The sequence below is a fragment of the Setaria viridis genome, chromosome 5, assembly GCF_005286985.2.
Source record: "Setaria viridis chromosome 5, Setaria_viridis_v4.0, whole genome shotgun sequence".
NCBI classification, from domain to species: Eukaryota; Viridiplantae; Streptophyta; class Magnoliopsida; order Poales; family Poaceae; genus Setaria; species Setaria viridis.
Genome location: NC_048267.2, coordinates 28622634 through 28650517, shown reverse-complemented (window position 1 = coordinate 28650517; position 27884 = coordinate 28622634). Strand labels below are relative to the sequence as shown.

General features: G+C 47.5%; 4 protein-coding genes and 1 non-coding gene across 10 annotated transcripts; 1 reads left to right on the top strand and 4 right to left on the bottom strand.

Moving 5' to 3' along the window:
* Nucleotides 1-2930: 2930 nt before the first annotated feature.
* LOC117858744 (uncharacterized) lies at nucleotides 2931-11056 on the bottom strand. 6 transcript variants are annotated; one of them, XR_004641034.2, is made up of 8 exons: nucleotides 10768-11056; nucleotides 10506-10591; nucleotides 7423-10198; nucleotides 5304-5447; nucleotides 5022-5181; nucleotides 4337-4426; nucleotides 4125-4240; nucleotides 2931-3991 (listed from the first exon to the last, which is right to left on the bottom strand). XR_004641034.2 is itself a non-coding variant. In XM_072293605.1 (7 exons), exons 1-3 carry the CDS (start codon nucleotides 10986-10988, stop codon nucleotides 10175-10177), a joined length of 309 nt encoding a protein of 102 aa, XP_072149706.1. In that variant the 5' UTR covers nucleotides 10989-11056; the 3' UTR covers nucleotides 2931-3991; nucleotides 4125-4240; nucleotides 4337-4426; nucleotides 5022-5181; nucleotides 5304-10174. The 6 variants fall into 6 exon arrangements, 2 of the variants coding, with proteins under 2 accessions (XP_072149706.1, XP_072149707.1); XR_011898164.1 differs by having other exon boundaries at nucleotides 5304-10198; XR_004641032.2 differs by lacking the exon at nucleotides 7423-10198.
* Nucleotides 11057-12151: 1095 nt separating this feature from the next.
* LOC140222870 (F-box/LRR-repeat protein At3g26922-like) lies at nucleotides 12152-14366 on the bottom strand. The gene is made up of 2 exons (XM_072293996.1): nucleotides 13360-14366; nucleotides 12152-13082 (listed from the first exon to the last, which is right to left on the bottom strand). The coding sequence occupies exons 1-2, from the start codon at nucleotides 14149-14151 to the stop codon at nucleotides 12846-12848; spliced, it is 1029 nt and encodes a 342-aa protein (XP_072150097.1). The 5' UTR covers nucleotides 14152-14366; the 3' UTR covers nucleotides 12152-12845.
* Nucleotides 14367-18483: 4117 nt separating this feature from the next.
* On the bottom strand, nucleotides 18484-20993 carry LOC117855153 (uncharacterized). Its single transcript, XM_034737443.2, has 3 exons — nucleotides 19856-20993; nucleotides 19623-19766; nucleotides 18484-19530 (listed from the first exon to the last, which is right to left on the bottom strand). The coding sequence occupies exons 1-3, from the start codon at nucleotides 20015-20017 to the stop codon at nucleotides 19099-19101; spliced, it is 738 nt and encodes a 245-aa protein (XP_034593334.1). The 5' UTR covers nucleotides 20018-20993; the 3' UTR covers nucleotides 18484-19098.
* A 1323-nt stretch (nucleotides 20994-22316) lies between these two features.
* LOC117856397 (F-box/LRR-repeat protein At3g26922) lies at nucleotides 22317-23626 on the bottom strand. Its single transcript, XM_072294237.1, has one exon. It carries the CDS (start codon nucleotides 23581-23583, stop codon nucleotides 22495-22497), a length of 1089 nt encoding a protein of 362 aa, XP_072150338.1. The 5' UTR covers nucleotides 23584-23626; the 3' UTR covers nucleotides 22317-22494.
* Nucleotides 23627-24520: 894 nt separating this feature from the next.
* On the top strand, nucleotides 24521-26379 carry LOC117856396 (uncharacterized). The gene is made up of 3 exons (XR_011898375.1): nucleotides 24521-25578; nucleotides 25700-25831; nucleotides 25954-26379. It is a non-coding gene; the product is annotated as an uncharacterized protein (transcript).
* Nucleotides 26380-27884: the final 1505 nt, after the last annotated feature.

Here is a 27884-nt window from a genome sequence, read left to right as displayed (position 1 = left end):
TTGATATTGCACTCGGCAAAACGGTCCTTCGCCGTGTGCCCGAAAAAATGCACTCGGCGAAGTAATTACACTCGGCGACTTTGAGGTTTCCCGTAGTGCGCCGAGGAAGATCATAGGGGCTGCTCACCTAGGTATACGACGGGCGGTGGCCATATGCGACTTGGCCAGAGAAGGCACGGGAAGAAGCGGCAGCGGCACGGTCTCTGTGTGGCTGGCGACGGCAAGCTCCGAGCGGCAGCGGCTTCCTCCGGCGCCTGCGAAGAGTACTCCGCGGCCGTTGCCGTTTTTCCTGGCTAATTAGGAATTAACATGGGTAGTTAGGCAATATATATATACTTCCCAGTTCCCACCCGATCATCAGATTGCTATTCGTTTTAGCTTCTCAAGATATATAGTTCGGTAATGCTACTACCCGGTCGTCTGACCTAACCTACAAAATTGGACGCTCGCTCACAGCTCATAGTGCTTGCTTAATTATTAATCTCGCTGGCCAACTTTCCACCATGAATACGTGTCTCATCCCTGCCCATATGAACTTTTACTAGAAGCGCCCTGAAGTGCAGGTAACTCTCGACCACTCATTCACCTTCCTTTCTTCTTTTGCTCTTATCCCTTTCCCATAGAGAAGAACACCATGTCCCTTGAGATCCTGTTGCGAGGTGCCCTGGACTCGGTACTGCTCCTCGACGGCAACGGCCAGCGGGTTGTGCCACGGGGCGTGCTGCACATAGGGGCTGCTGCAAGGGCATGGCGATGTGGATGCAGTAGGCCATGGCGGAATACGGTGGAGCAGCAACACACTGATTGGCCTACTCCCGCATTGTAATGATGCTCGATTTCTATGGGACCTCACTTTCATCGTCATCTGCATGGACGTGCTCATCGACACGCACACCCCGACCATGTACATGGACTTCACCATGCGCCCGGGCTCCCAGATCCACCAGCCCGTCCTGGAGGGCTGGAACGCCTTCGTCTACATCGTCGACGGCGAGGGTGTCTTCGGCTAGGAGAAGTCGGCACCCATGTCGGCGCACCTACTGACGACTCCATGTTGCGATAGGTACCTCTTGATGTTGCAGTAGAGATTTTTGGATGTTGCAACAGTTGGCTTTTGATGTTTCATCTGTTTGCAACAGTCCAACTTGCTAGCAATCGGGTGTTGCACCAACTTATTCACGATGTTGCATATGGTTGTTTTCTTTGTTTCGGCCTCTTTTTCTTTCGTTGTTGCAATGCTGTAAGAGATGATTTTTTATTGTTGCAATGCTGTAAGAGATGCTTTTTTTGGTTGTTGCAATACTTGATTTGGTCGGGATCGCAAGATTGTTTCTATTCGAGATGTTGCAACTTGTGATTTTTATTGTTGCAATGTGTCTGTTTTGAATGTTGTACGAAGCGATTCGAGATGTTTCATGCACGTAAAGGTGTTGCAAATTTATCTTCTGATGAATGTTGCATGAAACATGATGAAATGTTCCACATGAGGATTTTTTATCCTTGAGATGGATGGCGTGCATGAGTTCCAAAACTATTTTTAGTGCATATTTTCATGTTGCAAGTGTTGATTTTTGATGTTTTGATAGTTATTTTTCAATGTTGCGACGGAGCGTCCGATAAAAAAAATTATCGGACGTTCAGGTGCTAGCACATCCGTATATAGTTTTTGATATGCACCCAGACATGCATGTATTCTCAACTGATCGCGCGAGGAGGTAATTGCCTTGGTCACCAGTGCGGCGCCATCGTCGCGTGAACGTGGAGGCTCGATTCTGATCGCGTGCAGTTGGAGAGAAAAAAACCGAGAAGCAAGGGAAGAGGCCGGCTGTTGACTCTCCTTCTTATGCGTGGTGGCGGGGCTCTTATGGCGCCGCCGACGTTGACAATGACCGCGTGCAGATGCAGACAGCCGTGCGTTGGCACGGGCGAGGGATGAGTAGGCGACGATGGACGACAGGGACGACGTGCGGAGGAACCGCGGAGGTGCGATGGAGATGAAAAAGAGCGAAGGAGCAGGAGAAGTTACGGAAAGAAACTGACAGGCGATCTTTGCGGAGTTGATCTTGTTTTGGCGAGGGGGAAGATCGACGCCCGCAAGTCGTAGCGAGGATCGCGATTGCTCGATGGCAGACGCACGGCGAAGGGTGGGAGCCCGAAAGATCGCAAAAAAAATGTCTAGCTCATTCGTTTATTAAGAGAAGACTAGGAATGTGCCCGTGCGTTGCTGTTGCTACGAGCAAACGTGGGCAGAGGCATCAAGCAGCCCAGCAATATAGGTGTCTTTTAGAGAGAAAAAAAATATATAGCCGTGATGTTTGTCTTACTGGAGCTCACCCATCACCCATGCAATGCTATCAGCACCAAATATCGTACTCAAAACCTTTTTTTGCACCTGCAAACACCATGTCCAGACACCAGACTATAAACATTTTTTAAGTGGACTGCATCTTGTGTACGACCACCCGGAGTTTCAAGAAAGGCTACATTCCTGAATGAACGCATGATAAGCGTTCAAATATTTCCTCGGTGGAGTGCTGGACCAGGCCACACCCAGCAATAATTGAAGAGTACTATTGCATTCTCAACAATTGATTGGACCTGGTAAACATTGCCATAGAATTCAAGGAAGCCAAAGTTTTCTCCTGGGTGTAAGCTGGGACTACATATTTAGAGCAAATCCAATTCATTCTCGAGAAATTAACCATACATTCATGTAAAAAATCCTTGGTACACACAGTTCATTCTAAAAAACAAGCTAAAAGCCTAGAATGCTTGATAGATTTGAATGTTGAAGGCATATTAAGCACTTCAAGACATTTACATTTAAAGTAATTAATTAAGACAATTAAAACACAAGCTCTATAACCCACCAATAATCCATCCAAATCGAAATGATTGAGGTGAAATTAAGATATAAAACAACAACACACTAGGAGAGTAACCTTCTATTGATAGGTAACAATAATTGACTGTACACTCTTGTTGCATAAATAAATCACATTTGAAGTTACAGGATCAAAGCACGAGCTTGAAACAAAAGAACGAATTGCAGGTCTTACAATGAAAAAGCCAACAAAACAAGAAGCTACTCCTATGGATCACATATACCTGACCAGAGGACCCAACCATAATGAGCACAAGGATGAAACTCAAGTACTGTAGTGTGTCCGACAACAAGAATGAAACTAACATGGTCCGGTGATGACTCCTTTTCCGCCCGGCCTTTTGTTAATGGTTTCCACTTCAGGCTATTTACCCCATATTTTTCAGAGGTCTTTCCTCAACAGAGGCCAGTGCCTCAAATTGATTTGCCTGAATTTTCTCCAATATAGATTGCTTGCATTGTTCATTATGCAAATTAAAGAAACTTAGAAGTAGAACTCTGCAAACAATGAATGTCAAACTTATGTTTTTAATGACAATAGTCCTAACCAGGTAGGATTTAACATGAGATTGAGATATCTGTATTAGTGTTCAACCCAGATAAACAGCTACAGAATCCTATTTAACAACAAACCTCATTGCTGAAACAAAACATAATCTTATTGGGAACAATCTGCAGATGCTAGGGTTTTAGAATCTTCCATTGCTTTATAAAAGTAGGACAGGTCAGGCATCCAATACTCCATCAATTGATAATAAAGTTCAGACTTCAGAAAAAATAATTAACCAAGTACAGTATCATTAATAAAGGCAGAACTAAATAATGAAGCTGTAATGTAAAGAACTAAAGGTCATGGTTCTCAAACTACCTGCTTGAAATGATATCCCCCCTGTCCTATCTAATTCCGTATTCTCTAACAGGGCAAAAATTGAACTCGAGGCAAGAACCACAAAGAAAAATACAGAAACATGCCATCAAGAAATAGCTAAGGGAAAAATATATAAACAATAGTGACAGGAGGGAACAACCTATAGGATACCTTAACAGCAAAATCTCTAGTTGCAACCTTCTTCCCAAGCTCCTTCGAAGCATCACTCAGCTTTACACCTAAAGGTTCAGGAAAGATTGGTAGATCAGAAGTTCAGAACCACTGCAAAGCATAACATCGTCCTGTGTGTTTAGATTACAACTGCAACCAGACATACTTATTGCAGAAGAGATCACAAGAAAATGAAGTTACCTACAGCTTCCCCTTTTCCGGTATGATTAGCTGCATTCAGGATGCAGAAATGTGCTAGTAGCACAAACATTCAGATTGCTTGTATGTTCATATGTGACACCGATAGACTGCTAAAGCTGAAGATTGAGATATTAGTCAAACTTCGCCCATGGTTGCATACCTTATATATCAGCCTATCAATACTGCTTGCAAATCACAAAGAAAAAGAGTACCTTCCTAGTAGCAGATTTGATTACTTATATTATATTTGTTTGGCTATCGGCTTATATAACTGCTAGAAACGAGCTCAATGATCACATCTCCTGTCCAACATTCAGAATAATTTGATAAGAAAAAGCACGCACAGAAAACACATGGAATTTGATTTGATTCAGTTTGTCAAGATCAATGCCTATGCTCTTAATGATGATGACAAGTCAATGAGGAAGATTTTGCACAACCAATGGCAACAAGCAATAGATGCAGATGATTATCTCTGCAGCGTTGATGTGCAAGTTTTTAATACACTAAATTAAGATAAGAGGAACTGATATATGTGGAAAACATAAAGACATGATCACTACAGGCTCTTGTTGTGGTTGTGGTTGTTTTAATGCGAAGCAACATAAAAACTGATCACTACATGCCTTGAGTACAAGCACACGCTTCAATATTCTAGAACTGTACCAGCCCACTGGAAAACCTCATGTTTAAGCATACAGATTATGGCTAGATACATGATCCAGGCGTTTTTATTTGAGAATTGTAACAAGTTCTGTCACCAGAAGTTACATTGCTAACTCAAATTAACCAAATGACTGAAACCTAAAGCGATCAACCGCAACTCATGCTGAATGGAGAAGTTTCAACGACAAGATTGTCGATGACGAGTCTATAACTCTGCAGGAGAAACCATACCCGACCTCCCAGGTCCCAGAAAACAAGCTTTACATTCACATCTTCAATACACCCAATATTAAGACCAACTATTGGAACAATCCGATCATGCAGAAGACCTTCTCCCTTCAGGTAGATCAACTTCAACTTTTCTAGCAAGGTCTGCATAGCCATGTTTTAACTGCAATCAAGTTTGGCATAGACATAGTTCAGATAAGTACAAAATGAACTCAACCTAATAGTTCTAGCACTCAGGAACCGCAGGGAATTTAAGGAACACGGTTAGGAATTAGGATACACAACCTTCAGAAGAATTACCGGCTTCCCATCCTTATGAACTCCGAGGATAAGCACATGGAACTCCGTCTTGCTGAAGATATGGTTCCATAGGCCATAGAACAAGGAGAACATCATTGTATGGTTCTGTCCTCAATCAGCTGCCAGCACCTGCAAAATCAATATCAAGTCACATATTTCCCAACCATCGATCCACAAACACCTTCTCCTAAACCAATTCAGCAATTGATCATGAGCAGGTTCATCAACCATGCCTGCTCAAAATAACCAAACACATTTCCCTCCCACACTCGCAGAAATATCGACAGCAAAGTGGGTGAATGACTCAGCGCACCCCATCCCAGAAAGAAAAATTTGGATTCGAGGACTCATGGCAAAGAAAATCCCCACAGGAACAGAACGAGCAATCGATCCAAGCAATCTAACAAGACAGAAAAAAATCAGTGCTACCATGCTGACCAAACAATGGACTATGGATATATCAGTAACATCGGTCCCTGACGCACCTACACCGCACGCTGCCCAGCGCGACAGTGGTAACGAGCTGCAAGTCCATGGTGACCATCTTGCTATGCCGGCACCTAGACAGTCCACCACGGCCAGGCGCGCCGCGCCTGCGGATGACACGCCCAGGACGTGCCCTGTTGCGGGCCCTCAACACAGTATTGCGGCTACGGCGTCGCCTGCTACGAACGTGAGCTCCCCCACCGCCCGGCCCAGCTTTGAGGCGGCTCTCGTGCGGATGACGGCATTCCTCAACTCCGTCTGCCTTGCTCTGCAAGCTCCGCTCACCGCACGACCAGCCATCACCACCCCAGCAGCGGCGCCAACTCCACGTCGCAGTGGCCGCCTGGCCAATCAGGCTCTGAACAGCACCGTAAGGCCGTCGAAGAAGGGTGAAATCTTGGTCATGAAGAAGCTAGGCGTTGTCCCCCGCGAGCAAGATGCTGAGCAAGTGTCCACCGCTGAGTTTGACAAATTCCTCCACTCCACGATGCAACCCAAACATTTTGCCGCGCTTAGGGATATCTTCCCTGCAGCGAACGCCCTCTCTGACGACGAGCTGATGAGAATCACCTCGCTGGCCGGTGGAGCGGTCGCCGCACACTGACGCTACACCTGCTCAAGCACCAACGTCGACAATAGCAATGGACTTGTGCAACTAAAATGTTTTAGTTTGGAACACGCGTGGCCTCAACGCGCGAACCCGTAGAGACTCTCTCCGGGAAGTGGTGCACGACGCGAATGCGTCCATCGTGTGTCTCCAGGAGACGAAGCTGGCAGTAATCTCCCCCTTCCTCCTCTCTGAAATGTTGGGAAGTAACTTCGCGAGTTATTCCTACTTGCCGTCTTCTGGTGTGAGTGGTGGAGTGCTGATCGCGTGCAGGAGCCCTGAAATCACCTGTGCCGCCATTGAAACCGGGAACTACTCCGTTACTGTCTCCATCACGACGGGCGCCCAAACTCAACCATGGTGCCTAACCTCAGTATACGGCCCGCAGCCTGATGAAGATAAAATCGTCTTCTTGGACGAGCTACGCTCGATCCACAGCCGCATCACTGGCCCATGGATGAACGTAGGAGATTTTAATCTCATCCTGTGTGCCTCCGATAAAAGCAATGACTACCTCAACCGAAGGAACATGGGCCGCTTCAGACGTTTTGTCAACGAGCTGCAGCTCAAAGACGTATACCTGCACGGGTGAAGATATACTTGGAGTAATGAGAGAGCTTGCCCAACCTTGGAAAAGTTGGACAGGATCTTAGTCACGGTGGACTGGGAACTAAACTACCCCGGTTGCCTCTTGCAAGCGCTCGCGTCAGGGCTGTCGGATCACTGCACGCTCCTCCTTGCAACGAATGCAAACTTCAGTGCAAAACGTCGGTTCCATTTTGAGAACTGGTGGATCAAGATGCCCGGCTTCGAGGAAGCTTTGCAGAAAGTCTGGACGTGTTCTGAGCTCGTCACTGACCCCTTCACACGTTTAGACGCCATGCTCAGAAACACTACCAAGGAACTCCAAAGCTGGAGCCAAAGGAACGTAGGACAAATCAAGCTGCAATTGCTCGTGGCCAAAACTATCGTTCACTGGTTCGACAAAGCACAGGAGGAGAGGCAGCTCACCTTGGAGGAATACCGGTTAAGGAAAGAGCTCAAGATCAAAAGCTTAGGCCTTTCTTCCCTGGAAAGGACCATGATCTGACTCCGCTCACGCATCACACATCTTCGTGATGGGGACACCAACACACGTCTTTTCCGTATGCAAGCCGGCCATCGTGCTAAGAAAAAGTTCATCACTAGGCTGCAGCTCGGGGAATACACGGCTGTCACGCAAGAAGATAAGGAGACAATGTTGTTTCAGCACTTCAACAGCATCCTGGGCACCACCTCTGACAGAACCGAGCTCATCAACCTCGCCGCTCTGAATATTCAGCCAATTGATCTCCACCAGCTTGATCGCCCTTTCTCTGAAGCCGAAGTCTGGAGCACGGTGAAGTCACTCCCAAATGACAAGGCTCCCGGCCCAGATGGGTTCACGGTAGAGTTTTACAGAGTGGCATGGCCTGTGATCAAGGAAGCAATCATGGGAGCCTTCAACGCGCTGTACAGAAACGCCTGCGCACAACTGCGCCGGGTGAATGGTGCTCAGATCACGCTGCTGCCCAAAAGTTCAGAACCAATACACCCCGGTGACTATTGGCTAATCAGCTTAATTCACAGCTTTGCTAAACTGGCCGCCAAGCTTCTTGCTAACCGGCTTGCACCGGAATTGCATCGCCTCATAGACACCAATCAGAGTGCTTTCATTCAAAAGAGGTCCATTCATGATAACTTCAAGTTCGTGGAACAAGCTGCAAGAACTTTGCACCGCAACAGGAAACCAACCTTGCTAATCAAAATAGACATATCGAAGGCCTTTGACACTGTCAACTGGGCATTCCTCCTACAAGTCCTACAGGCAATGGGCTTCAGTACAAGATGGTGCGATTGGATCTCTTCACTTATCTCCTCAGCCACTACCAGAGTCATCCTCAACGGCAATCCAGGCAGACTGATTCGGAATGCTCTGGGATTACGTCAGGGAGATCCCCTTTCTCCAATGTTGTTTATCATTGTCATGGAGGTGCTACACCAGTTGCTCAAGCAAGCAGTACAAGCAGGAGTGCTTCACCCACCGGCACACACGGCAATCCAACACCAATGCTCCTTATATGCCGATGATGTCATGATTTTTGCTTCTCCTACAGCCCAGGACATGATCACCATTAGAGAAACACTCGCTTTCTTTGGGAACGCTTCAGGGCTACACACCAATCTTCAAAAGAGCCTCATAGCCCCCATTGCCTGTACCGATGAGCAGGTGCAAAGAATCAGCACCTTTCTCCCAGCCAGAATCTCCGAATTCCCCATTCAGTACCTTGGCCTCCCACTCACTGTTGGCCATCTCAAAAAGGTACACTTGCAGCCACTGGTAGACAAAGTAGCAGCCTGCATCTCGACCTGGAAAGCTTCACTGATGAACAAAGCTGGCCGGCTGACGATGGTAAAAGTGGTCATGACCTCAACTTGCACTCACACATTCATCTCGCTGAAGATTCCTGAGTGGGTGATCAGTGAAATTGACAAGCGCCGAAGGAGCTTTCTCTGGGCTGCAAGGCAGAAGGCTCATGGTGGGCAATGCCCTGTCGCTTGGACTGCATCATGCAGACCACAGGAACTGGGAGGCCTTGGTACAACAGATCTTACGATTGCTTCCTATGCCCTGAGATTGAGGTGGATGTGGTTAAAAAGAGCCAACCCTGACAGACCTTGGAGAAACCTCGCTCTGCAGTTTGATAATGACAACGTGCTTCAGAAAATGTTTCAGGCCTCGATTCAAGTACAACTGGGGGACGGCAACCTAGCTTTATTTTGGATTGACAGGTGGAATGGTGAGTCATCGCCATGCTCCATCGCTCCTGATCTTTGCAACACTGTCAAGTCCAGAGTCAGAAACAGGGGCCTAGTGTCTGAAGCTTTGCAAGACAAGAAATTGATTTCCGACGTTGTTGGACAGCTAACAGTGCCGGCCATCCATCCGTATGTGCTTCTCTGGCACCAACTGCAGCGCGTTCAGCTAAGGCCAGGTTCTGAAGATGTTATCACTTGGAAATGGGAGCCTTCGGGGGTTTATTCAGCAAGGTCTGCGTACCGGGCGTTCTTCATCGGATCACAAACATCTCCTGCAGGCTCATTGATCTAGAAAGCATGGGCGCCGATGAAGGTGTGCTTCTTCATGTGGCTAGCCTGCAGAGATCGCTTGTGGACAGCAGCCAGACGCCATCGTCGTGGTTTACAGGACAGCACCGCCTGCGCCTTGTGTGATCAGGAACTAGAAGACTCCGACCATCTGTTCGCTCGCTGCTCATACACTCAACAGCTATGGCACCTCATCAGGTCCATCCTGCACTCTATCGTTCCCGGTCCAGTGCTGGGCAGGAGCTTAACTGAATGGTGGCTCCAAATGAGACATGGCCTGAACGCTACGCAGAAGAAAGGTATTGACTCCAGCATAATGCTTATATCCTGGATGATCTGGAGAGAGCGCAACAACAGGGTGTTTGGCAGAGCCACCCCCTTGCAGCCGGCGCAGCTTTTACAGCAGCTCATCGATGAAACCGTTCTCTGGTCAGCAGCGGGCGCCAAACATTTGGTCACCATCGGCTGGCCGGCAGCGACAGAAGCTCAAGCAACGGGAGAACGGCTTCATCGATAAACTGAGCTTCGTCTCATTCTAAAACGGTTGTTAATCTCGCATGTAATAGACAATAAACTGTTAACCGTGTGCGTGCACCCGGACGGCCCGCGTTGTACTAATCCTTTTTACAACATCTTCTTAATACAAAGATACGCAGCTCTCCTGCGTATTCATGAAAAAAAATCAGTAACAAGCAATTATCCCATGCTTTCATCATCAAAAGTAGCCAGCCATAATACATGTCAGCACATTAAACCTGCTGCCACAGGTTTATTGAGTACGTTTCGTAGATTAAAATTAAGTAATTAACTGAGAACAAGCTTTATAAGAATAAGAAAAGGCATGTTGCCATACAAACTCCAACGATATATATGCTTTGCTTAGAAAAACGACAGATAAGAAACAAGGCGCAATAGGTGGATCGAATTTGACAGAAGTGAGCAAAATAAGGCAAATAAGCAGGCATTACCCTGACAGACCTCCAGTGGTCAAGGCAAGAGCGGTGCACGAACTGCTGCGTCCCCTTGCACCTACAGGGCGAGATAATCTCATCACCTGCACCGGAACAAAGGAGAAGCAACTTCATCAACCAGCAACAGCAGCACAGCACGATCACCACGAAAATTAACCCCTCCCGGGTCCCAACACAATTAAACCCGGCTAATCCAGAGGCGCGAGGAAGGAGCCCACGGGAACGAACGAGGCGGGGGATGTGAGAGATCGGTGCATACCGGGCTCGAGGCAGGTGCATACCGGGCTCGTGGCAGGTGCGGCAGAAGGCGGCGGAGTCGGCCTCGATCTCCTCGTCCACTGCTCTCTTCAGCGAGCCCCTCGCCGCTGGCGGGTGCGGCGCGAGGATCGGGGCGTGCATCTCGATCGGTCCCGCGGCGCGACGACGCGGTGAAGCCCTGCTGCGATCGAGCGAAGCGCGCAGGGGAAAGGGGAGGGGCATCGGGCGAGGTGGAAGAAGAGGGAGGGAGGGGAAAGCAGCAGCAGCAGCGGCGGTGGCTATTCCAATTCTAGCCCAAGTCGAAGAGGAGTCAGGGCACTTTAAACCCTCGATCGATCACACACTGTCTGGTGGGCCCTCCCCCTTCGACACGGACCCGCGGCCGCGTATGTGCTGTGTTTGTACCCGGAAAATACGAGGACGCGCTCATTGCCGTGCAGCATCCAAACAAGGAATATTCCGAGGTGTTTCCTGAATCCTGATCCGGCAGAGCATGCTCTGAAACTACCAGTCTAAACTTAACATTCAGCGTCACTGGCTTACAGCTTTCGCAGCCAGAGAGAAACTGTAATTATGTGCAGGACTCTAACATTGCGTTGAAGTAGGCGGTCAGATGAGCAAAATTAACTACCAAGAGATGAACTAAAGCATTGCAGATTACAACCAACATGACTCCGACACTGAATATATATCAATGAGAAAGCACCCTTGATTAGAAGTTCAGAACATACACCATGGATACTGACAAACATCTAACTCTGTCATCACTTGAGAAGCATCGCTCATGTAGCATAAGCTGTTACAACAAATTAAACTGGAGATACCATCCAAGCTGCAGATTGCAGCAATAGCACTGGTTATCTGGAATGGTCAGTATGCGAAGTAAGAGTTAAGGCAAGGCAACAGGAAGGATGGCTGAATTGGTAGTTAAAATTTAAAAATTGAAGTGGCATCTACTAGGAGCAAATTGAGCCAAGTTAGAATACTCGGAACTAGGTAGCATCTATAGTTAAGTTGACATACTAGGAGAGCCTATCTGAAAGCATGACTAGAAGGACTTTCTTGAAACAACAATTTGGGACGAAATTCAGAGGCATGAGCATGCTAAATTTTTGTTACATAGAACATGCTAGGAAGAAAAAGTGAAGTCATATGACCAAAATGTTTCTGTTCAGAAGATGAAGATGTCTGTCTTAAGCCGAACATATGAATCAGGAGTAATGAAGAAGCACTTAATAGAGGTGCATGCCTGGATGCATAACATGCAGGCAACAATTCTAATGCATACTTGTGAATTTATTGAATGATTTTCATAAGGAAAATTCCAACATAAATATATAAGACTTAAGCAATGTATTATCTCAATTGTCACTATCTTTCTGAAGTCAGGACCAAACTGCAGATAGCTAAGAAATATCACCAAGCACATATATCTATCTACGAAGTGGTAGTAAAGTAAGAACTTTATGTAGGTAATGGAAATTCTTTGAGTGGACCATCATACAGCAACATTTGATGCTTTCCCTATACCACACAGTTATATGTTCTGTTTCATGATCAGAATAGTACTTCTCCAGAATAAAGTTCAGAGCCTGAACCCATATTGTAGTCAATCAGATTACAAGGGTCAAAAAAACTGGTGAATTAGTTCATCCGTGTTGCGCTGGTGCTTGTTCAGTTAGCATCTTGTTGTCTCCTTCTAATGTCACTGAAGAGCTCCTCCCCATCGTTCAACAGAAATGGGTCCTCGATAGAAAGATCAAATGCCCTGTCGAAGGAGCAAACAAGCTTTGCTGCAGGCCTCAGAAGCAAAACTGTACAAGCTTCACTAGCCCATTCTTGATCAAGTAGATGACCAAGTAGAACCTTGATCTTATTTTCTCACCCTCAGAATCAAACTTTTCATCATAAGGCAACACAAGTGTCATCTTTTGTATCTGATCTGCTCTCAGGACTAGGTATTTAAGGAATGCCATCTCGCTTTCATGTATAATTGCACACATTCAACGGGACTGAGCTCCTCATAGAACTCGGGAATGTGATCTTCATCCGATTCATCAGAAACAGCAGACTACAAAATTAGCAAACATCACAATTACATAAGAAACAAGCGAGTAAAGATGAAAAACGCCCAAATAACTGAAGTAGTGAAAGTATCACGTAAACAGTTACCTCTATGTGCAAAACCTCGATTCTGGGAAAGCATCTGAGCAAACTGGGCAGCATCTGGACTTCTGCAAAGAAATTCACCTTTATTGCTAAGATTTTGACACTGGAGACCCTGCACATTGGGCTTGCATTCGTGCCAGCCTGCACCTGCAGTGCAATGCAAACCATAAATCATATATCATCAGATACAAAGAACATGAAGTCTCGGAACTCTATCTAAAAAAAGAACACGCGCAATCTCGTGATCATCATACACAGGAGCATCATATCATCAGACGCCACCTTGTTGACTTTGTCGTTGTCCCCAAATCGGAGCTGGTGGACTCTTGTATCCGAGTACCCAAGCACCTTCAGCGCAGGTGCGCCTTGAACAATCCTGACCCCCACATGTGAATCTTCAGAGGCATCCACTTCAGAATAAGGATAAGTTTCCCACAGGACGAGTCGCTCCAGGCATGCACGGCGCTTCAACTACGGCGACCTCGACTGCAATTGTACCATAGGAGATCACGCACTTGAGGTTCTGGCCGAGGAGACGGACATGCTTTGGCGGGCGGTGGCTCATGTCGAGCGCCAGCTTCTCGAGGGCGGGGCTGGAAGAGAGCATGCGGTCGAGGTCCCCGTCCGCCATGAGAATGCCGAAGACCTTGAGCTCCCGAAGCTTTGGGAAGTTGGGAACGCCGTTCGAGAGGTTGGTGGTGTCCGGAAACTCCCAGAAACCAAGGTGGAGGCGGCAGAGCTTGTCGCAGCGGAGAATCGCGGCGGGGAGGGCCATGTCGACGGTCACCCGGGGCCTGATGAAGACGAGGTCCTGGACGCCCCTCTCGGCGAGGATCCGCGTCCACCGGGCGAGCTCGGGCTCGTGGTCCTTCGAGTCGCACGAGAAGAGGTCGACGGAGCGGAACGGGCCCCGGTGGCTCACGAGGACGCTGTCGACGACGGAGACGCGCTTGGGCCCTGGGTCGATGTCTATGTCCTGGTCGAAGAGGACGAGCGGCGCAGAGCTCCAGATGTCGCGCCAGCGGTTGGAGAGCGTGGTGGTGTGCACGGCGTCCCTGATGGGGAGGCGGGAGACGACGTCGTAGAGGAGGTCTTCGGGGAGGGCGCTGATGCGGTCCTTGCCGTCGTCGTAGCCCACGCCTGCAGCAGCGGCGAGGGTGGAGGTGCTGGTGACGGTGGGGCGGGTGCTGCAGGATAAGTTGAAGACCGCGTCCATGGCGGGCGCCGCGGATTGGAGATGGTTGGAGTTGGGGGTGGAGGCGTGGAGGTGGGTGCCGGTGGGGAAATGGTGATTTCGTTTCGTTCGAGCTCGTCGTGTATATATGGCGGTTGCTGACTTGGTGGGCCAAAGCGAGTTCCGTGCGGGCCCATGATACAGTCGTTCGAACCAGGCTACGGCTACCCCTTCCTAATATCTGCTAAACTTGGACCAGATTCAAGCTTCTCAAAGTGTTTCTCCACGGATTTTTGATAAAGTCTTATTGACGGGTTCATAGACCCAAAGTCCCAATAGGCCCGCCTATCCGCAACGCTCGGCCCAACAAGGAGGCGCAATGACAATACACGCCTGGACCGCCCAGCTACGCAACGTCAGGCCGAGATCAAGATCCGGCGATTGATCGGCACCTCCGACCAGGAGGTCTGGTCGGGGTGAGGACTACAATCCGACTCCGACCGAGTTCTCCCGACCGGGGATGTGCCGTACCGACACACACCGCTCCCCCCGACCGACACGGTTGGGACCTACCGGGAACGCCTGCTCGTTGTGGGCTCATGGAGTAGGTGGAACGGATAAGAAAAAGCGCCCGGATCAACCACCGTACAAAGGACCGTACCACACCATACCCTGCGCACGCCCTGCACAGTGCCGCCACAACCTACCTGCTACAATGGAGTGGTCTGACGAGATGAACAGGGATGGAGGACAGTGGCCATACTGTACCCGATGATGTGGGCATCAGCAAGACTAGGTGGCACCCATACTCTCTCTCTGACTTGTAAGGCCATCCCTTGCACTATAAAAGGGGACGTACCCTCCACATCTAACATAGGCGAACACTCTCGAACACATAGCGCACGTTTGAGCCCCCGTCACTCTCTCCCACTTGGACCAAAGCACGATCAGGACTCGGACATCCCCTTCTCATCCCTCACTCGTTTGTACCCTCACTGCAAAACTTTGAGCACCTAGGCTCAGAAATATAGTCAACCAACTGATCCTGAACTGGACGTAGGGCCCGTTGTCCGAACCAGAATAAATCCTATATCATTGAGTGTTAGGCCACATCCGATCCAACCCATGGCAAAACTACTAATATTTACTAGTCGGTCGGATTCCGCATCGACACCTATCAAAGGAGCAATTTCAAAATGGCTCCACCACCGAAGCTGGAGAGAAGCCACAAAACAGCTTACACTATAGAGGAGGAGCCAAAAAAGTGGCTTCACCGGCTTCTCCTCTCTCTTCAAGCATTAAGGCCCCGTTTGGTAGGGCTTCTCAAAGTGCTTCTCCACCGGCTTTTGATGAAGCCCTACCAAAGGGTCAATTTCAAAACGGCTTCACCACCAAAGCCGAGGAGAAGCCGCAAAACGGCTTACACTAGAGAGGAGAAGCCGAAAAAAGTGGCTTCACCGGCTTCTCCTCTCTCTCCAAGCATTAAGTGATCATAAAATTACATATATTGCCATTGAGAAGCCGTTTTACCAAACGTTTTGCAAAACGGCTTTAGCTTCATTAAAAAAGTCACTCCACCGAAGAAGCCGAAGCCGAAGCCGTTTTATGAGAAGCCGAAGCTCTACCAAACGGGGCCTAAGTGATCATAAAATTACCCATATTGCCATTGAAAAGCCGTTTTACCAAACATTTTGCAAAATGGCTTTAGCTCCACTAGAGAAGCCACTTCACCAAAAGAGTTAGAGCCGAAGCCATTTTGTAAGGAGCCGAAGCTCTACCAAACGGACCAGAGTTGTAGTTCAAGTAAAAAATTTGTTAAGGTTGTTTTCATCACGAGAAAAAAAAACAGTTAAGGTCTTCAATTTGTTTGGCGTTCATTTTGTTTTATTTTGGAGGCAACAATCGAAACTTTGATTTGTCCACTTGAGTATGCTGTACTACTACTAATTACTGAAGTCAAGAGGCATATTTCTGCCACTATCTTTCATAGCAATTAAGAGTTGGGACATGTCCAGTTTCATTCCAAGTGTATGGCAGAATATCGGCAAGAGATGAGCTCATGAGTCATGACTAAAGACCAAATTCGCATGAAATGGAGGGCATGGTAGCTGGCATTTCATATTCGGCAGAGCACGCTCTGCTACTGGCTGTCCAAACTTAACATGCAACCTCTGAACTCTGAAGGGAGAAAAAAAACTTGCTACAACGAGAAAAGGCAGAGGTAGCCAACATTCCTTTACTGGGTCACTGCTTTATTCACAGCAGGCAGCCAGAGAAACTGTAACTATGTGAAGCAGGACTCGTTACAAAAACTACTAGGTGAAATAGGCTAGGCCAGATGCGAGAAAAATTACCAAATGCACTAAGCCTTGCAGATTGCAGCCAACATGACTCAACACTGACTATCAATGATAAAACCGCCCTTCATCAGAAGTTCAGAACATGCACCATGGATACTGACAAACATCTATGTGTGTCATTACTCGAGAAGCATCGACCAAAATCATGTGGCATAAGCTGTTAAAAATTAAACTGAAGATACCATCCAAACTCCACATTCCAGCAATAGCATAGGTTATTTGGAATGTGCAGTATGCAAAATAAGAGATAAGGCAAGCCAAAAGGAAGGATGACTGAAATAGAAGCTATTTTTTTTAAAGGAGCAAACGGAGCCAAGCTAGAATACTGAAAAACGAAGAGCTTGTATAGTTAGGTTAACATGCTAGGAGAGCCTATCTGTAAGCATGACTAGGAAGACTTTCTTGAAGCCACAAGTTCAGACAAAATTCAGAGACAGGCAATATATGTCAGGCACAACATAGACATCCATCACTTGATTGAGTTTTTGTTACATAGAACATGCTAGAAAGAAAAGGTCCATTCAGAAAATAGTTACATATATCAGGCACAACATAAACATCCATCACATGCGGAGTCATATGACTAAAATAGTTCCATTCAGGAAATGAAGATGACTGTCACACCATGATCAATTTCATGTTGCTGCGCTGATTCAACACAGATAGGAGCAGTAACTCTAGCCAAGAGGAAAGATAACCAATTGAAGTTCACAACACATACACATAGAGAAACCAAAAGGGTAATCTCATCATATGAATGTAACGAGGAAGCACTTCATAGAGGTATGCATACATGGATGCATTGCAGGCAAATAAACCTAATTCATATTGATGACTGTATGGATTAATTTTCGCAAGGGGAATTCTAGCCTGAATATGCAAGGTTTAAGCAATATGTTGTCGCACATGTAACTACCTTCCAGAACCAAACTGCAGACCCCAGAAAGAGCATACGTGATATGAAATGGCCAGTATGCACATTCAAGCACAAGATAATTGGAAAGCAAACAGAGAGGGTTGTGCCAAGCTGAAAAAGTTTACAGCTGAAGTTAATTAACCTGATAGGAGCATAACTATGCGAAGCTAGAATACTTGAAAGTACAGCATGAATAGTCCAGTTGACGTGCTAGCAGCACCTATACAAAAGCATGTATAGAAAGACTTACTTGAAGCAACAAGTTGAGAGGAAATGCAGTCAAGCAATATATATCAGGCAAAACATAGATACTCACCACTTGCCAAGCATAAACATGCCACATTTTTGTTACATCGAACATGATAGAAAGCAAAAGTGAAGTCATATAACAAAATAGTTCTATTTGAAAGATGCAGATGTCTGTCATACATGATCGAATTTTTGTTGCTGCACTGATTCAGCACTAAGAACTAAATAAACACAGATAGGAGTGTTAAATCTGAGCAACAGGAAATAACCAATTTAAGTTCATAACACATACACATAGAGAGACCAGACGGAGAAGGTCAACACATGAATCAGGACCTTGCCACAAAAGTACTCCCTCCATTCTTTTTTACATGTCACATTAGGTTTGTCCTAAGTCAAACTTGTCAAACTTTGACCAAGTTTATAGAAAAATATAACAACATCTACAATATCAAATTTGTTTTACTAAATTCATCATGGAATATATTTTGATAGAGCATATATTTGGTAGTATGGATGTTGTTATATTTTTCTATAAATTTGGTCAAAGTTGGATAACTTTGACTTAGGACAAACCTAATGTGACATGTAAAAAAACCAGAGGGAGTAATGAGGAAGCACTTCATAGACATAGGCATGATCAACTTGGATGCATAATTAGGCATGTAATGCATAGTGATGAGTGTATGGAATATTTTTCATAAGGGAAAATTTCTAACATAAATGTATATGGTTTAAGCAATATAGTGTTGCAAATGTCCCTATATTATTTCAGAATCAAACTGCAGATAGCTACGGAATACCATCAAACACATGTATCTATGATGTAGTAAATAGTAACGAACCTCATAAAGGTAACAAAAATTCTTAAAGGGAACCATCATAGTGCACAATTTGATGCTTACGCTATGTAACACGGTTCATATCTTCTGTTTCATGACCAGAATGACAATACTTTCTTATAAGGCTACCTTAGACCCTGAAACATATAACCACCTTCTAGTCAATCAGATTACAAGACTCATCAAAACTGGTGAGCTCATCTCCATCTGTGTTGTGCTGGTGCTTGTTCAGTTAACATCTTGTACTCCCTTTTTAATGTCACTGAAGATCTCATTCCCATTGTCACAATAATCTCGATCAATCAACACAAAACATGATAATTGGATAGGCATATGGTAAAATTCGATGGGAAGTCTGGAACAGTCGAGGCAGACAGGGAAGTTGGTATAGAAGCTAGGGTCTGAGTTTATTAACTCATGACATCAACAATACCCTTTCTCACGAGCTCTCCAGTATCTATATTACATCGACCAGGGCTCTGCCACTACAAGGTCTTCACAGATTCATTCGCTTCACAGGCTTCTTCATCCTTTCGCCACGGCCCATGGCCTCTTCTTCAGCTCTAGGCTCTGGATTATTTCCTCCTCCCTGCACAGTTTGGGTCGTGAAACAATCCTGGACTTATGTTTGTTCTATCCACATTTTATTCTCCCTCTTTAATGAAATGAAGGGCTCATTCTCATGATCTGAAAGAAATGGATCATGGATAGAAAGATCAGATGCCCTATAGAAGGAGGACCAATATAGATCCACTGCAGGCCCTAGAAGCAAAACTGTACAAGCTTCACTAGCGACCGATGGAAGAACTAGATCATCCAGTTGAACCTTGATCTTATCCACAGAGTCAAGCATTGTACCACGCAACACTAGTGTCAACTTTTGCATCTGGTTTGCTCTCCGACATAGGTACTTAAGGAATGCCATCTCACATTGATGACCTTGGAACTCATTGAGAAACACCTCCTTGATGTGTGATTGCACACATTCAATGGGACTGGGCAGCTGAAAGAACTCGGCATCGGGCTTGTCACTGGGTTCATCAGCTCCAGCAGACTACAGAAATTGGCAAACAACAAAATTACAGAAGAACCATGCTAATGATGATGGAAAAAAACAAGTAAATGAATTATCATGCAAATCGTTACCTCCAAATGTAGTATCTCAATGTTGGGAAAACATCTGAGGAAGCTGCACAGCATCTGAACTTCTTTGAAGATATGCAAATTCACCTCCACTGCTAAGATCTTGACACTTGGGACCTCGGAGCTTGGGCTTACCTCAGTGTCAGCCTTCAACAAAAAAAACACCCATGAATCATGCACATGTGTACCAAGTAATTACACAACCATACACGAGGAATCATGTAAGCACATTGCACCTTTATGACGTTGTCCCCAATTTGAAACCGGTGGGCTTTGGTATCCAAGTAGCCATGCACCTTCAGCTCAGGTGCTCTAATAATCCTGAGAGGTAAGTTGACAGAATTACCATGCAGGATGAGCCGTTCCAGGCATGGGACATCCATCACCGCCAGATCCATGATCCCGGATTTGACGATGAGCGCGCACTAGAGACTTTGACTGAGCAGGCGGATGTGGTTGGGCACGCCACTGCATTGGCTCGAGCGTGAGGGTCTTAAGCACCGGACTGGAGGCGAGCATGTGGTCGAGGTCCCGGTCCTCCATTTTGGTGAAGAGGATGGCAAGCTTCTCGAGGTACGGGAAGACGCCCGCACCGTCGGGGAGGTTGGGCGTGTCCGGAAAGGTCCAGTAACCAAGGCAGAGGCTGCGGAGCTTGTCGCAGCGGAGGATGTCCGAGGCAAGGCGCAGGTCCAAATCTCCCGGTATGCTGACGAAGACGAGGTCCTGGACGCCCCGGTCGGCGAGGAGGTGCTGCCACTGGGCGAGCTCTCGCTCTTTCTCCTTGAAGCAGCAGGCGAGATCGAGGGACTGGAACGGGCCCGTGTGAGCGATGTGGTCGATGGTGGCGATGCGCTCGCTTCGGTGGAGGCGGGGATGTGGTCGTCGCAGAGGACGAGCGGCACGCGGTGCCAGATGCGGCGCCAGCGGGAGGAGAGCATGGTGGTGAGCACGGCGTCGTCGATGGGGAGGCGGGAGAGATGAGGCCGAGGATGTCGTCGGGGAGGGCGGTGATGCGGTCCTCGCCGTCCGCGGCGCGGAGGGTGGCGCGCCTGGTGACGGCGAGGCCGGGGCGGTAGGACAGGACGTCACGGAGGATAACTTCCCTAAACAAGGCCAATGCCATGGCGGCCGGTGCGGAGAACAGGAGAGGAAGGTTTCGGCCGGTGGCGGTGGGGGGAATGGGGATTTGATTTTGCAGGGGAGGGGACGAATTCGATTAGGAGAGGATTCCGGCCGGTGCCTCCTTGCGAGTCTCAAATTGAAGCGGAGGGGGTCCAGGGTCCATCAGAGAGGAGGAATGTTCTTGCAAAATAGATCCAGCTGGCCTTCAGTGCCCCCTCAAGAACAAACAGCCTGTTCAAGTAGCATAGGTCATCTGAAATGGCCAGTAGCCCAGTATGCATGTTCAAGTACAAGGTAAGGCAAGCAAGAAGAAAGGATGGCAACTGTGCCAAGCTGAAACGGCAGTAAAACTTTGGAAATGAAGTTAACCTGCTAGGAGCAAACTGTGCCAAGCTTGAATACTGGAAGTAAAGCATGCATAGTTAAGTTGACGTGCTAGCAGCACCTATCTGAAAGCATGACTAACAAGATTTTGTGGAAGCAACAAGTTGAGAGAAAATTCAGAGACAAAAGCAACATATATCAGGCAAAGCACAGACATTCACCAATTGCCCAGAATAAACATGCTAAATTTCTGTTACATACAACATGCTGGAAAGAAAAGTTTGAAAGATGCAGGTGTACTTGTCATCATGACCAAATTCTTGTTTCTGCACTGATTCAAACACAGACAGGCCAGAATAGCAACTCTGGGCAACAGGAAAAATAACCTGTTGAAATTCATAACACATGCACGTAGAGACCAAAAGGACACATAGTGATGAATACATGGAATGATTTTCAAAAGTGAAATTCTAATGTAAGTATACGAGGGTTACGCAATATACTGTCTCAAATGTCAGTCTTTCAGAATCAAACTGCAGATAGTTACGGAATATCAACAAATACAGCCATCATGCTGCAATGCTGACGCTATGCAACGCAGTTCAGATTTTGTTTCATGATCAGCTTGACAATACTACCCCAAAAAACAAGTTTAGATTCTGAAACATTTAACCGCCTTCTTGTCAATCAGATTACAAGGGTCCTCAATACTGGTGAACTCATCTACTGGCGCTTGTTCAGTTAACATCTTGTTCTCTCCTTTTCATGGAGCTGAAGAGCTCCTCCCCATCATCCTTGAGAAACGGGTCCTCAATAGAAAGATCAAATGCCCTGTGGAAGAAGCAAACAAGCTCTGCTACAGGCCTCAGAAGCAAAACCTTACAAGTTTCAGTAGCCCATTCAGGTTCCAGTAGTAGTTCACCAAGTAGAACCTTGATCTTATTCTCATCCACAGAATGCTTAAGATCTTCAAAAGGCAACACAAGTGTCAACTTTTGCATCTGACTTGCTCTCGAGACCAGATATTTGAGGAATTCCATATCACTTTGATGACCTCGGAAATCGTAGAGAAACACCTTTGTGATGTGGAATAGCAAACATTCAATGGGACCGAGCTCCTCGAAGAACTTGGCGTAGTTCTTTCTCAATTCATATCTTGCAGAAGACTGAAAATTAGCAAACACCAGAATTATTACAGAAGAACCATGCTAGTGACGATGAAAATGTCAAATGACTGGATTATCATGAAGATAGTTACCTCCACATGCAATATCTCGATGTTGGGAAAGCATCCGAGGAAACTGGGCAGCTTCTGAACTTGCCTGAATTCACTGAAATCCACCATTATTGCTAAGATTTTGACACTCGGGACCCTGCGCATTGGGCTTGCATTCGTGCCAGCCTGCACCTGCAATGCATCCACATATCATCAGACACTAGAACATAGACAGCTAGTTATGAGGTGATCATTCATACACAGGAGTATCATATCATCAGACATCACCTGGACCCCCCCAAATTGGAGCTGGTGGCATCCTGCATCCAAGTATCCAAGCACCTTCAGCGCAGGTACATCTCCAGCAATTCGGATCGCTAAATCATGTGCCCACATATCCCACATGATGAGCCGCTTCAGGCACTTTGCCTCCAGCGCGACGTCCGCAACGGATGAGCAGACGATCGCGCACTCGAGCTCTTTGCCGCGGAGGCGGACATGCTGTGGCATGGGGTTGTTCAGGACGAGCGCCAGCTTCTTGAGCGCGGGGCAGGAAGCGAGCATGTGGTCGAGGTCATTGTCCTTCGTGTAAGTGTCAAGGATGGCAAGCTCTTCAAGGTCGGGGAAGACGCCGACGCCACCAGGGAGGTTGGTGATGTTCGGGAACGCCCAATAACCGAGGTAGAGGCGGCGGAGTTTTTTGCAGCGGAGGAGGATGTCGGCGGGGAGGTCGAGCGCGGGATAGCCAAAGGTGCTGGTGATGAGGGCGTTCCCGAACCCGAAGCAGGGCCTTGTGATGAGGACGAGGTCCTCGACGTCCTTTTCGGCGAGGATCCGCACCCACTGGGCGAGCTCGGGCTTGCGATCGTGGAAGTTGAAGCCGGTGAGGTGGGCGGTGCGGATCCGCGGGCCCGTGTGGCTGGCGAGGATGCTGCTGATGGCGGCGACGTGCTGGGCTTCGGTGGCGGCGGAGATATGCTGGTCGAAGAGGACGAGCGGCGCGGAGTGCCAGATGTGGCGCCAGCGTGTGGAGAGCGTGGTGGTGCGCACGGCGTCCCTGATGGGGAGGTGGGAGACGACCTGGCGGAGGAGGTCGTCGGTGAGGTCGTTGGTGCGGTCCCTGCCGTCGCGGCCCTCGCCTTCCGCGTCGGCGAGGGTGGCGGCCGTGGTGACGGTGGGGAGGGGGCAGCAGCACAGGACAAAGCTGATATCCTCCTCGCCGTCGCAGATGAGGTCGCTGATTCTGAAGCTGTCCCTGCCGTCGTGGCCCTCGCCTTCCGCGTCGGCGAGGGTGGCGGCCATGGTGACGGTGGGGAGGGGGCAGCAGGACAAAGTTGACGGTGCGGTCGCCGTGGAGATGGCCGGGCAGTTGGTGGGGAAGTTGTGCTGGTAGGGAAATGCTGATTCGATTTCGGCCGAGCTCGGCTTGAATATATAGCGGTTGCAGACAGGCAGCCCTGGGTGTGCGTGGGCCAAAGCGAAGTCCGCGTGGGCTACAGCGTCCTAAAATCTGTCAAGTTTTTTTTTTTGAATTAGAATCTGCCAAATTTGACAAGATTCAGTTGTGGTCTGTGTTGAAATTTTATTTGTGTCTTCAACTTATTTGACATATACTTTCATATTTCGTATGGAGGCAACAACCGAAGCTTATTAAATTGATTTGTCCACTCGAATTTTAGGATGTTAAAATTTGGTTTGCCATTCCACCTGTTCTTTTAAGCTTTTTAGCTCTAACAGGACGGCCCCTTAATGAAAAACTCTCTGATCGAAAATATGATCTGTACAGTTTTGAACATATCCCTGCTGTCAGTTTGCTAGTTACTAGTGCAGCAGCAGCCACGTACGAAGTGAATAAAAAAGAAACTGCTGAGACACAAGGATTCAAATTTTCACCGGGTTTTGTAAAGGGAAAAGGTATTTTCGGCTGATGGTAAAGTACTACCCAGAATCCTGAGTTAGCTAAGTCTTTTGACAGAAAAATGCTAACTGAAATTTCACCAAAGGCATGTTAAAGATGGGTTTGGCTAGAAGAATGGAATGGTTCATCACATCCTCACCCTCAAAATTCTTTTTTGCTTTGAGAAATGAAATTGGCTGATCCATCACCATTTCATTTCTCATATGCACATAATTAGCATTAAACATTAAGAATATAGTTATCCCACTAAATAGGATCACCTTATTATGAATCACCACTAAATAGTAGTGCTGGGCCAGCAAAGCCAAGTTCATCCACCAAACAAAATTTCCCCATCAAAGCCCAAACCCCCTCGCTTTCGCCTTGCTCCCCGTCCGTCGGGTGCACGGCGGCCACCATGGACCAGCCGCCGCAGATCACCCTGGAGGCAGAGGGTATGCTGCTCCAGATGGTGAGTCAGGGGATGGACGCGCATGTACTCCACGGCATGGATCTCATGTACGACTTCCTCCGCTCCAGCCTCCCCGACCCGCCCGTCTACGCCGACGCCTACCTCTCCGCCGACTTCTCGTCCGCCGGCGACGGGGCCGGCGCCGAGGAGGACCGCATCAGCGCGCTCCCGGACGAGATTATCCGCAACGTCGTCTCGCGCCTCCCCGCCAAGAACGCCGCGCTGGCGCTCCGCGCCGCTCGTCCTCGTCCACACCCTCCTCGTCCCGGGCGCTGGTCACGACGGGAGCCTACCCCGGGACGCCGAGTCCAGCGCCGTCATCACCGCGGTGTCCCGCGTCCTGGAGGTGCACCCGGGCCCCTTCCGCTGCTGCGTCGACCTCACCATCGGCTACATGGACGCGCACCTCGACCTTCAAACTCCCCCGCGCCGCGGCCCCCCCCCCCCCCCCCCCCCCCCCCCCCCCCAACAGCTTCCCGGCGCCCCGCCCGCGATCTTCAGCCTCGCGTCCGTCAGGTGCCTCCACCTCGGTCTTTGGAGGTTCCCGAACACTGCGGACCTCCCGCGCGGTGCCCTCCGGGAGCTCACCCTCGGCTGCGTCGTCATGGAGGACAGGGACCTCGACTTCGTCCTCGCCAGGAGCCCCGTCCTGGAGACTCTCGTGCTCTATTCGAGCCAGAAGCAAGTGAACCTCCGCATTGTCAGCAGCAGCCTGCGGTGTGTGCAGCTGTGCACGTGCATTGTCGAAGATGTCGCGGTGGTGGAAGCTCCCCATCTGGAGCGGCTCTTCCTGTGGGAGACGATTCGTTGTGTGCCCGGCGACAGGGTTCGCACCAGGATCAAGTTTGGGCATGGATCCAATCTGCGCTCAGTGGGATTTTTGGTGCCTGGGGTACATGTTCTTGAGGTGGGCGACACTGTCATCAAGGTGCCATGCTCATGTTCTTCTTCCATTTATTTAAGCAATTCTTAGTTAGTCTGTATCTGTACATCAAAGGTTCTGTGATCTTTCCATTGAAAAACCGTCTATGTTGCTGGTTGGGACAAAGGCAAGCCCAAACACCATCGTCCCAAGTGTCAAGATTTTGGCCTTGAAGGTGCATTTCGGAGTCCGCAATGGAGCCAAGATGCTTCCCAGCTTCCTCAGATGCTTTCCCAGCGTAGAGACCCTGCATATCGAGGTTAGTTGATCCTGCTTGCTCTGTTAATCTGGCACCCATATGAATTGTCACTAGCATTTGATTTATGCTCACTGAATGATCCAACGCTAGCTAGCTAAACCACTGATTGATTTGATTCGCAGTCTGAGAAAGCTGATCAACCAACTGGTACGCTCAGTCACAAGTTCTGGCAGGAGGCCTGTCGTACCGAATGCGTGCAGTCGCACATCAGGGAGATTGTTTTCCATGAGGGAAACAAAGTGAGCTTGCCTTCCTTAAGTTCATCCTGGAGAATGCAGAGGCGTTGCAGCAGATGGCAATTGTGTTTGCCAATGACAGTTTCTCTTCAGGGGTTGTGGCGGCCGCCGAACTGATACAGGATCATCTTATGTGAAACGGGCCAGTGGGAACTGTGACCTGGTGGTCTTGGAGAGCAGTAATTTTGGAGGAGGTTCTTCTTGGAGCTACCAAGTAGCATCTGATTTTTCTGTTACTGACCCTTTTTATTATTGCTTCTGAACTCAGTATACCCTGGGTGTCTCATGATCCAAGCTACGTTTTCCTGAAAATGGGTATGTTCTGTTTTATTGCAGTATCTGCACGCATGTTACCATCTTAAACTGTTGGCTGGTAGTAGCATATAGGATGAGAAATTGTTAGTGCTGAAATTGGCAGCACTCGACAATTTTGCTGGTTGGTGTTATAGAAAAATGCAAACAGTTGACATCTGCTTGTTACTACTACCTGATAGTTTTCATTAATGGTTGTAGTCATTAGTGTTCTCTTTTACTGTGCCGTGAAGAAAGAGCAAGCTATGTTGAGTTGTGTTGACTAATTTACCAATGCATTATGGTGAATTGGTAATGGCAGCAACAGTGGTAGTTATGCTTTATTTGTTGCAGTCTGTTTGTGTTGCAATATTCGGTGACAATCGTTTTGATTGATCTTGCACAAACCTTTTAAAGTTACAGTATCTTTGACTCATTATGCTTCTAGTTGGTTCAGATTTTGAACATGCTGCAGCTGTTCTGTTGATGCCAATGAAGATCCTTTTTTCGGAATTCAGAAATTAATACTGATTAATAGTTACTGATGCTTTAGCCTCATACCACCCTAATCGGTGCCTAATTCCGTAGAAATCTGCTATTAATTACACTATTTAAAGTTCTTATTTCTGTCATAGTAGTATGTAATGTTTACGTTCGAGCTAATGTGCTCTGAATGAGGCGGCGGAGGGGTGATCAGGCAAAGCATTTCACTGTCAAGAAGAGTAGAAGCTACATTCTTCCTTTGTTGCTATGGATGAATAGTAGAAGCTCGTCTAGTCTATCAATATCTTTCTGAAATATTTGATTTCAGCCCAAATCATATCTGTTGATTTGTCGTGAAAAGTACTTCCTCCGTACCAAATTACTATTCGTTTTGGCTTTTTACTACATATCTAGACATAATATATATATTTAGATGCATAGCAAAATCAATGTATCTATAAAAGCTAAAATAAATAGTAATTTGGGATGGAGGGAGTAATATCATGCAATCACAAATTTGTTGTGTTCTACAACAATTTTTTTAAAAAAGGAAATGGTTTTCAAAGCTACACTTCAATCATGATGGTCATTCACGTGCGTTCTATAAATATTTTCAAATAGATTGTCATGGCCATCTGTAATTGTAACAAGATAATTTGGAACGGAGACAGTACATGCAATCTGCCTCTTTTAAGCCTTTCTACAGTCCTTTTTAAACCTCATAATTACTCAGCTCATCATAGTTGGATATACTTGAGAAGACAGGGAAAACGGGAAGGAAATTCTTGCTTGTGGGCCAACATATAAACGGAGGCAGAAGCAACTGCAAGAACATCTTTCTTTGTCTGCATGTCATGGGCCCGCGAGGAATCCGCCTCCAGCATTTTGGCCCACGGCGCACGGCGGAAGGCAGCGCCAAAACCCTAGGCCACCGACCACCTCGGTACCTCACTCTCATCACTTGCTAGTTAGTCACTCACTCACTCTCATCCCCCTCCTTGACGAGCAAAAAAAAAATCACCAAATGCAAACCCTCTCCGCCA

What these genes read in the sequence shown, in the direction of transcription:
- LOC117858744 (XM_072293605.1), bottom strand. Translation starts at nt 10,988, where the DNA reads ATGCCCCTCCCCTTTCCCCTGCGCGCTTCGCTCGATCGCAGCAGGGCT. An exon ending in CCGCACCTGCCACGAGCCCG is followed by an intron (nt 10,592 to 10,789) that starts GTATGCACCTGC and finishes GTTCCGGTGCAG; the next exon opens with GTGATGAGATTATCTCGCCC. An exon ending in ACCACTGGAGGTCTGTCAGG is followed by an intron (nt 10,199 to 10,505) that starts GTAATGCCTGCT and finishes ATGAATACGCAG; the next exon opens with GAGAGCTGCGTATCTTTGTA.
- LOC140222870 (XM_072293996.1), bottom strand. Translation starts at nt 14,151, where the DNA reads ATGGACGCGGTCTTCAACTTATCCTGCAGCACCCGCCCCACCGTCACC. An exon ending in CTCGTCCTGTGGGAAACTTA is followed by an intron (nt 13,083 to 13,359) that starts TCCTTATTCTGA and finishes ATTGCACTGCAG; the next exon opens with GTGCAGGCTGGCACGAATGC.
- LOC117855153 (XM_034737443.2), bottom strand. Translation starts at nt 20,017, where the DNA reads ATGGATCTGGCGGTGATGGATGTCCCATGCCTGGAACGGCTCATCCTG. An exon ending in TTGGGGACAACGTCATAAAG is followed by an intron (nt 19,767 to 19,855) that starts GTGCAATGTGCT and finishes TTTTTGTTGAAG; the next exon opens with GCTGACACTGAGGTAAGCCC. An exon ending in TTGAGATACTACATTTGGAG is followed by an intron (nt 19,531 to 19,622) that starts GTAACGATTTGC and finishes CAATTTCTGTAG; the next exon opens with TCTGCTGGAGCTGATGAACC.
- LOC117856397 (XM_072294237.1), bottom strand. Translation starts at nt 23,583, where the DNA reads ATGGCCGCCACCCTCGCCGACGCGGAAGGCGAGGGCCACGACGGCAGG.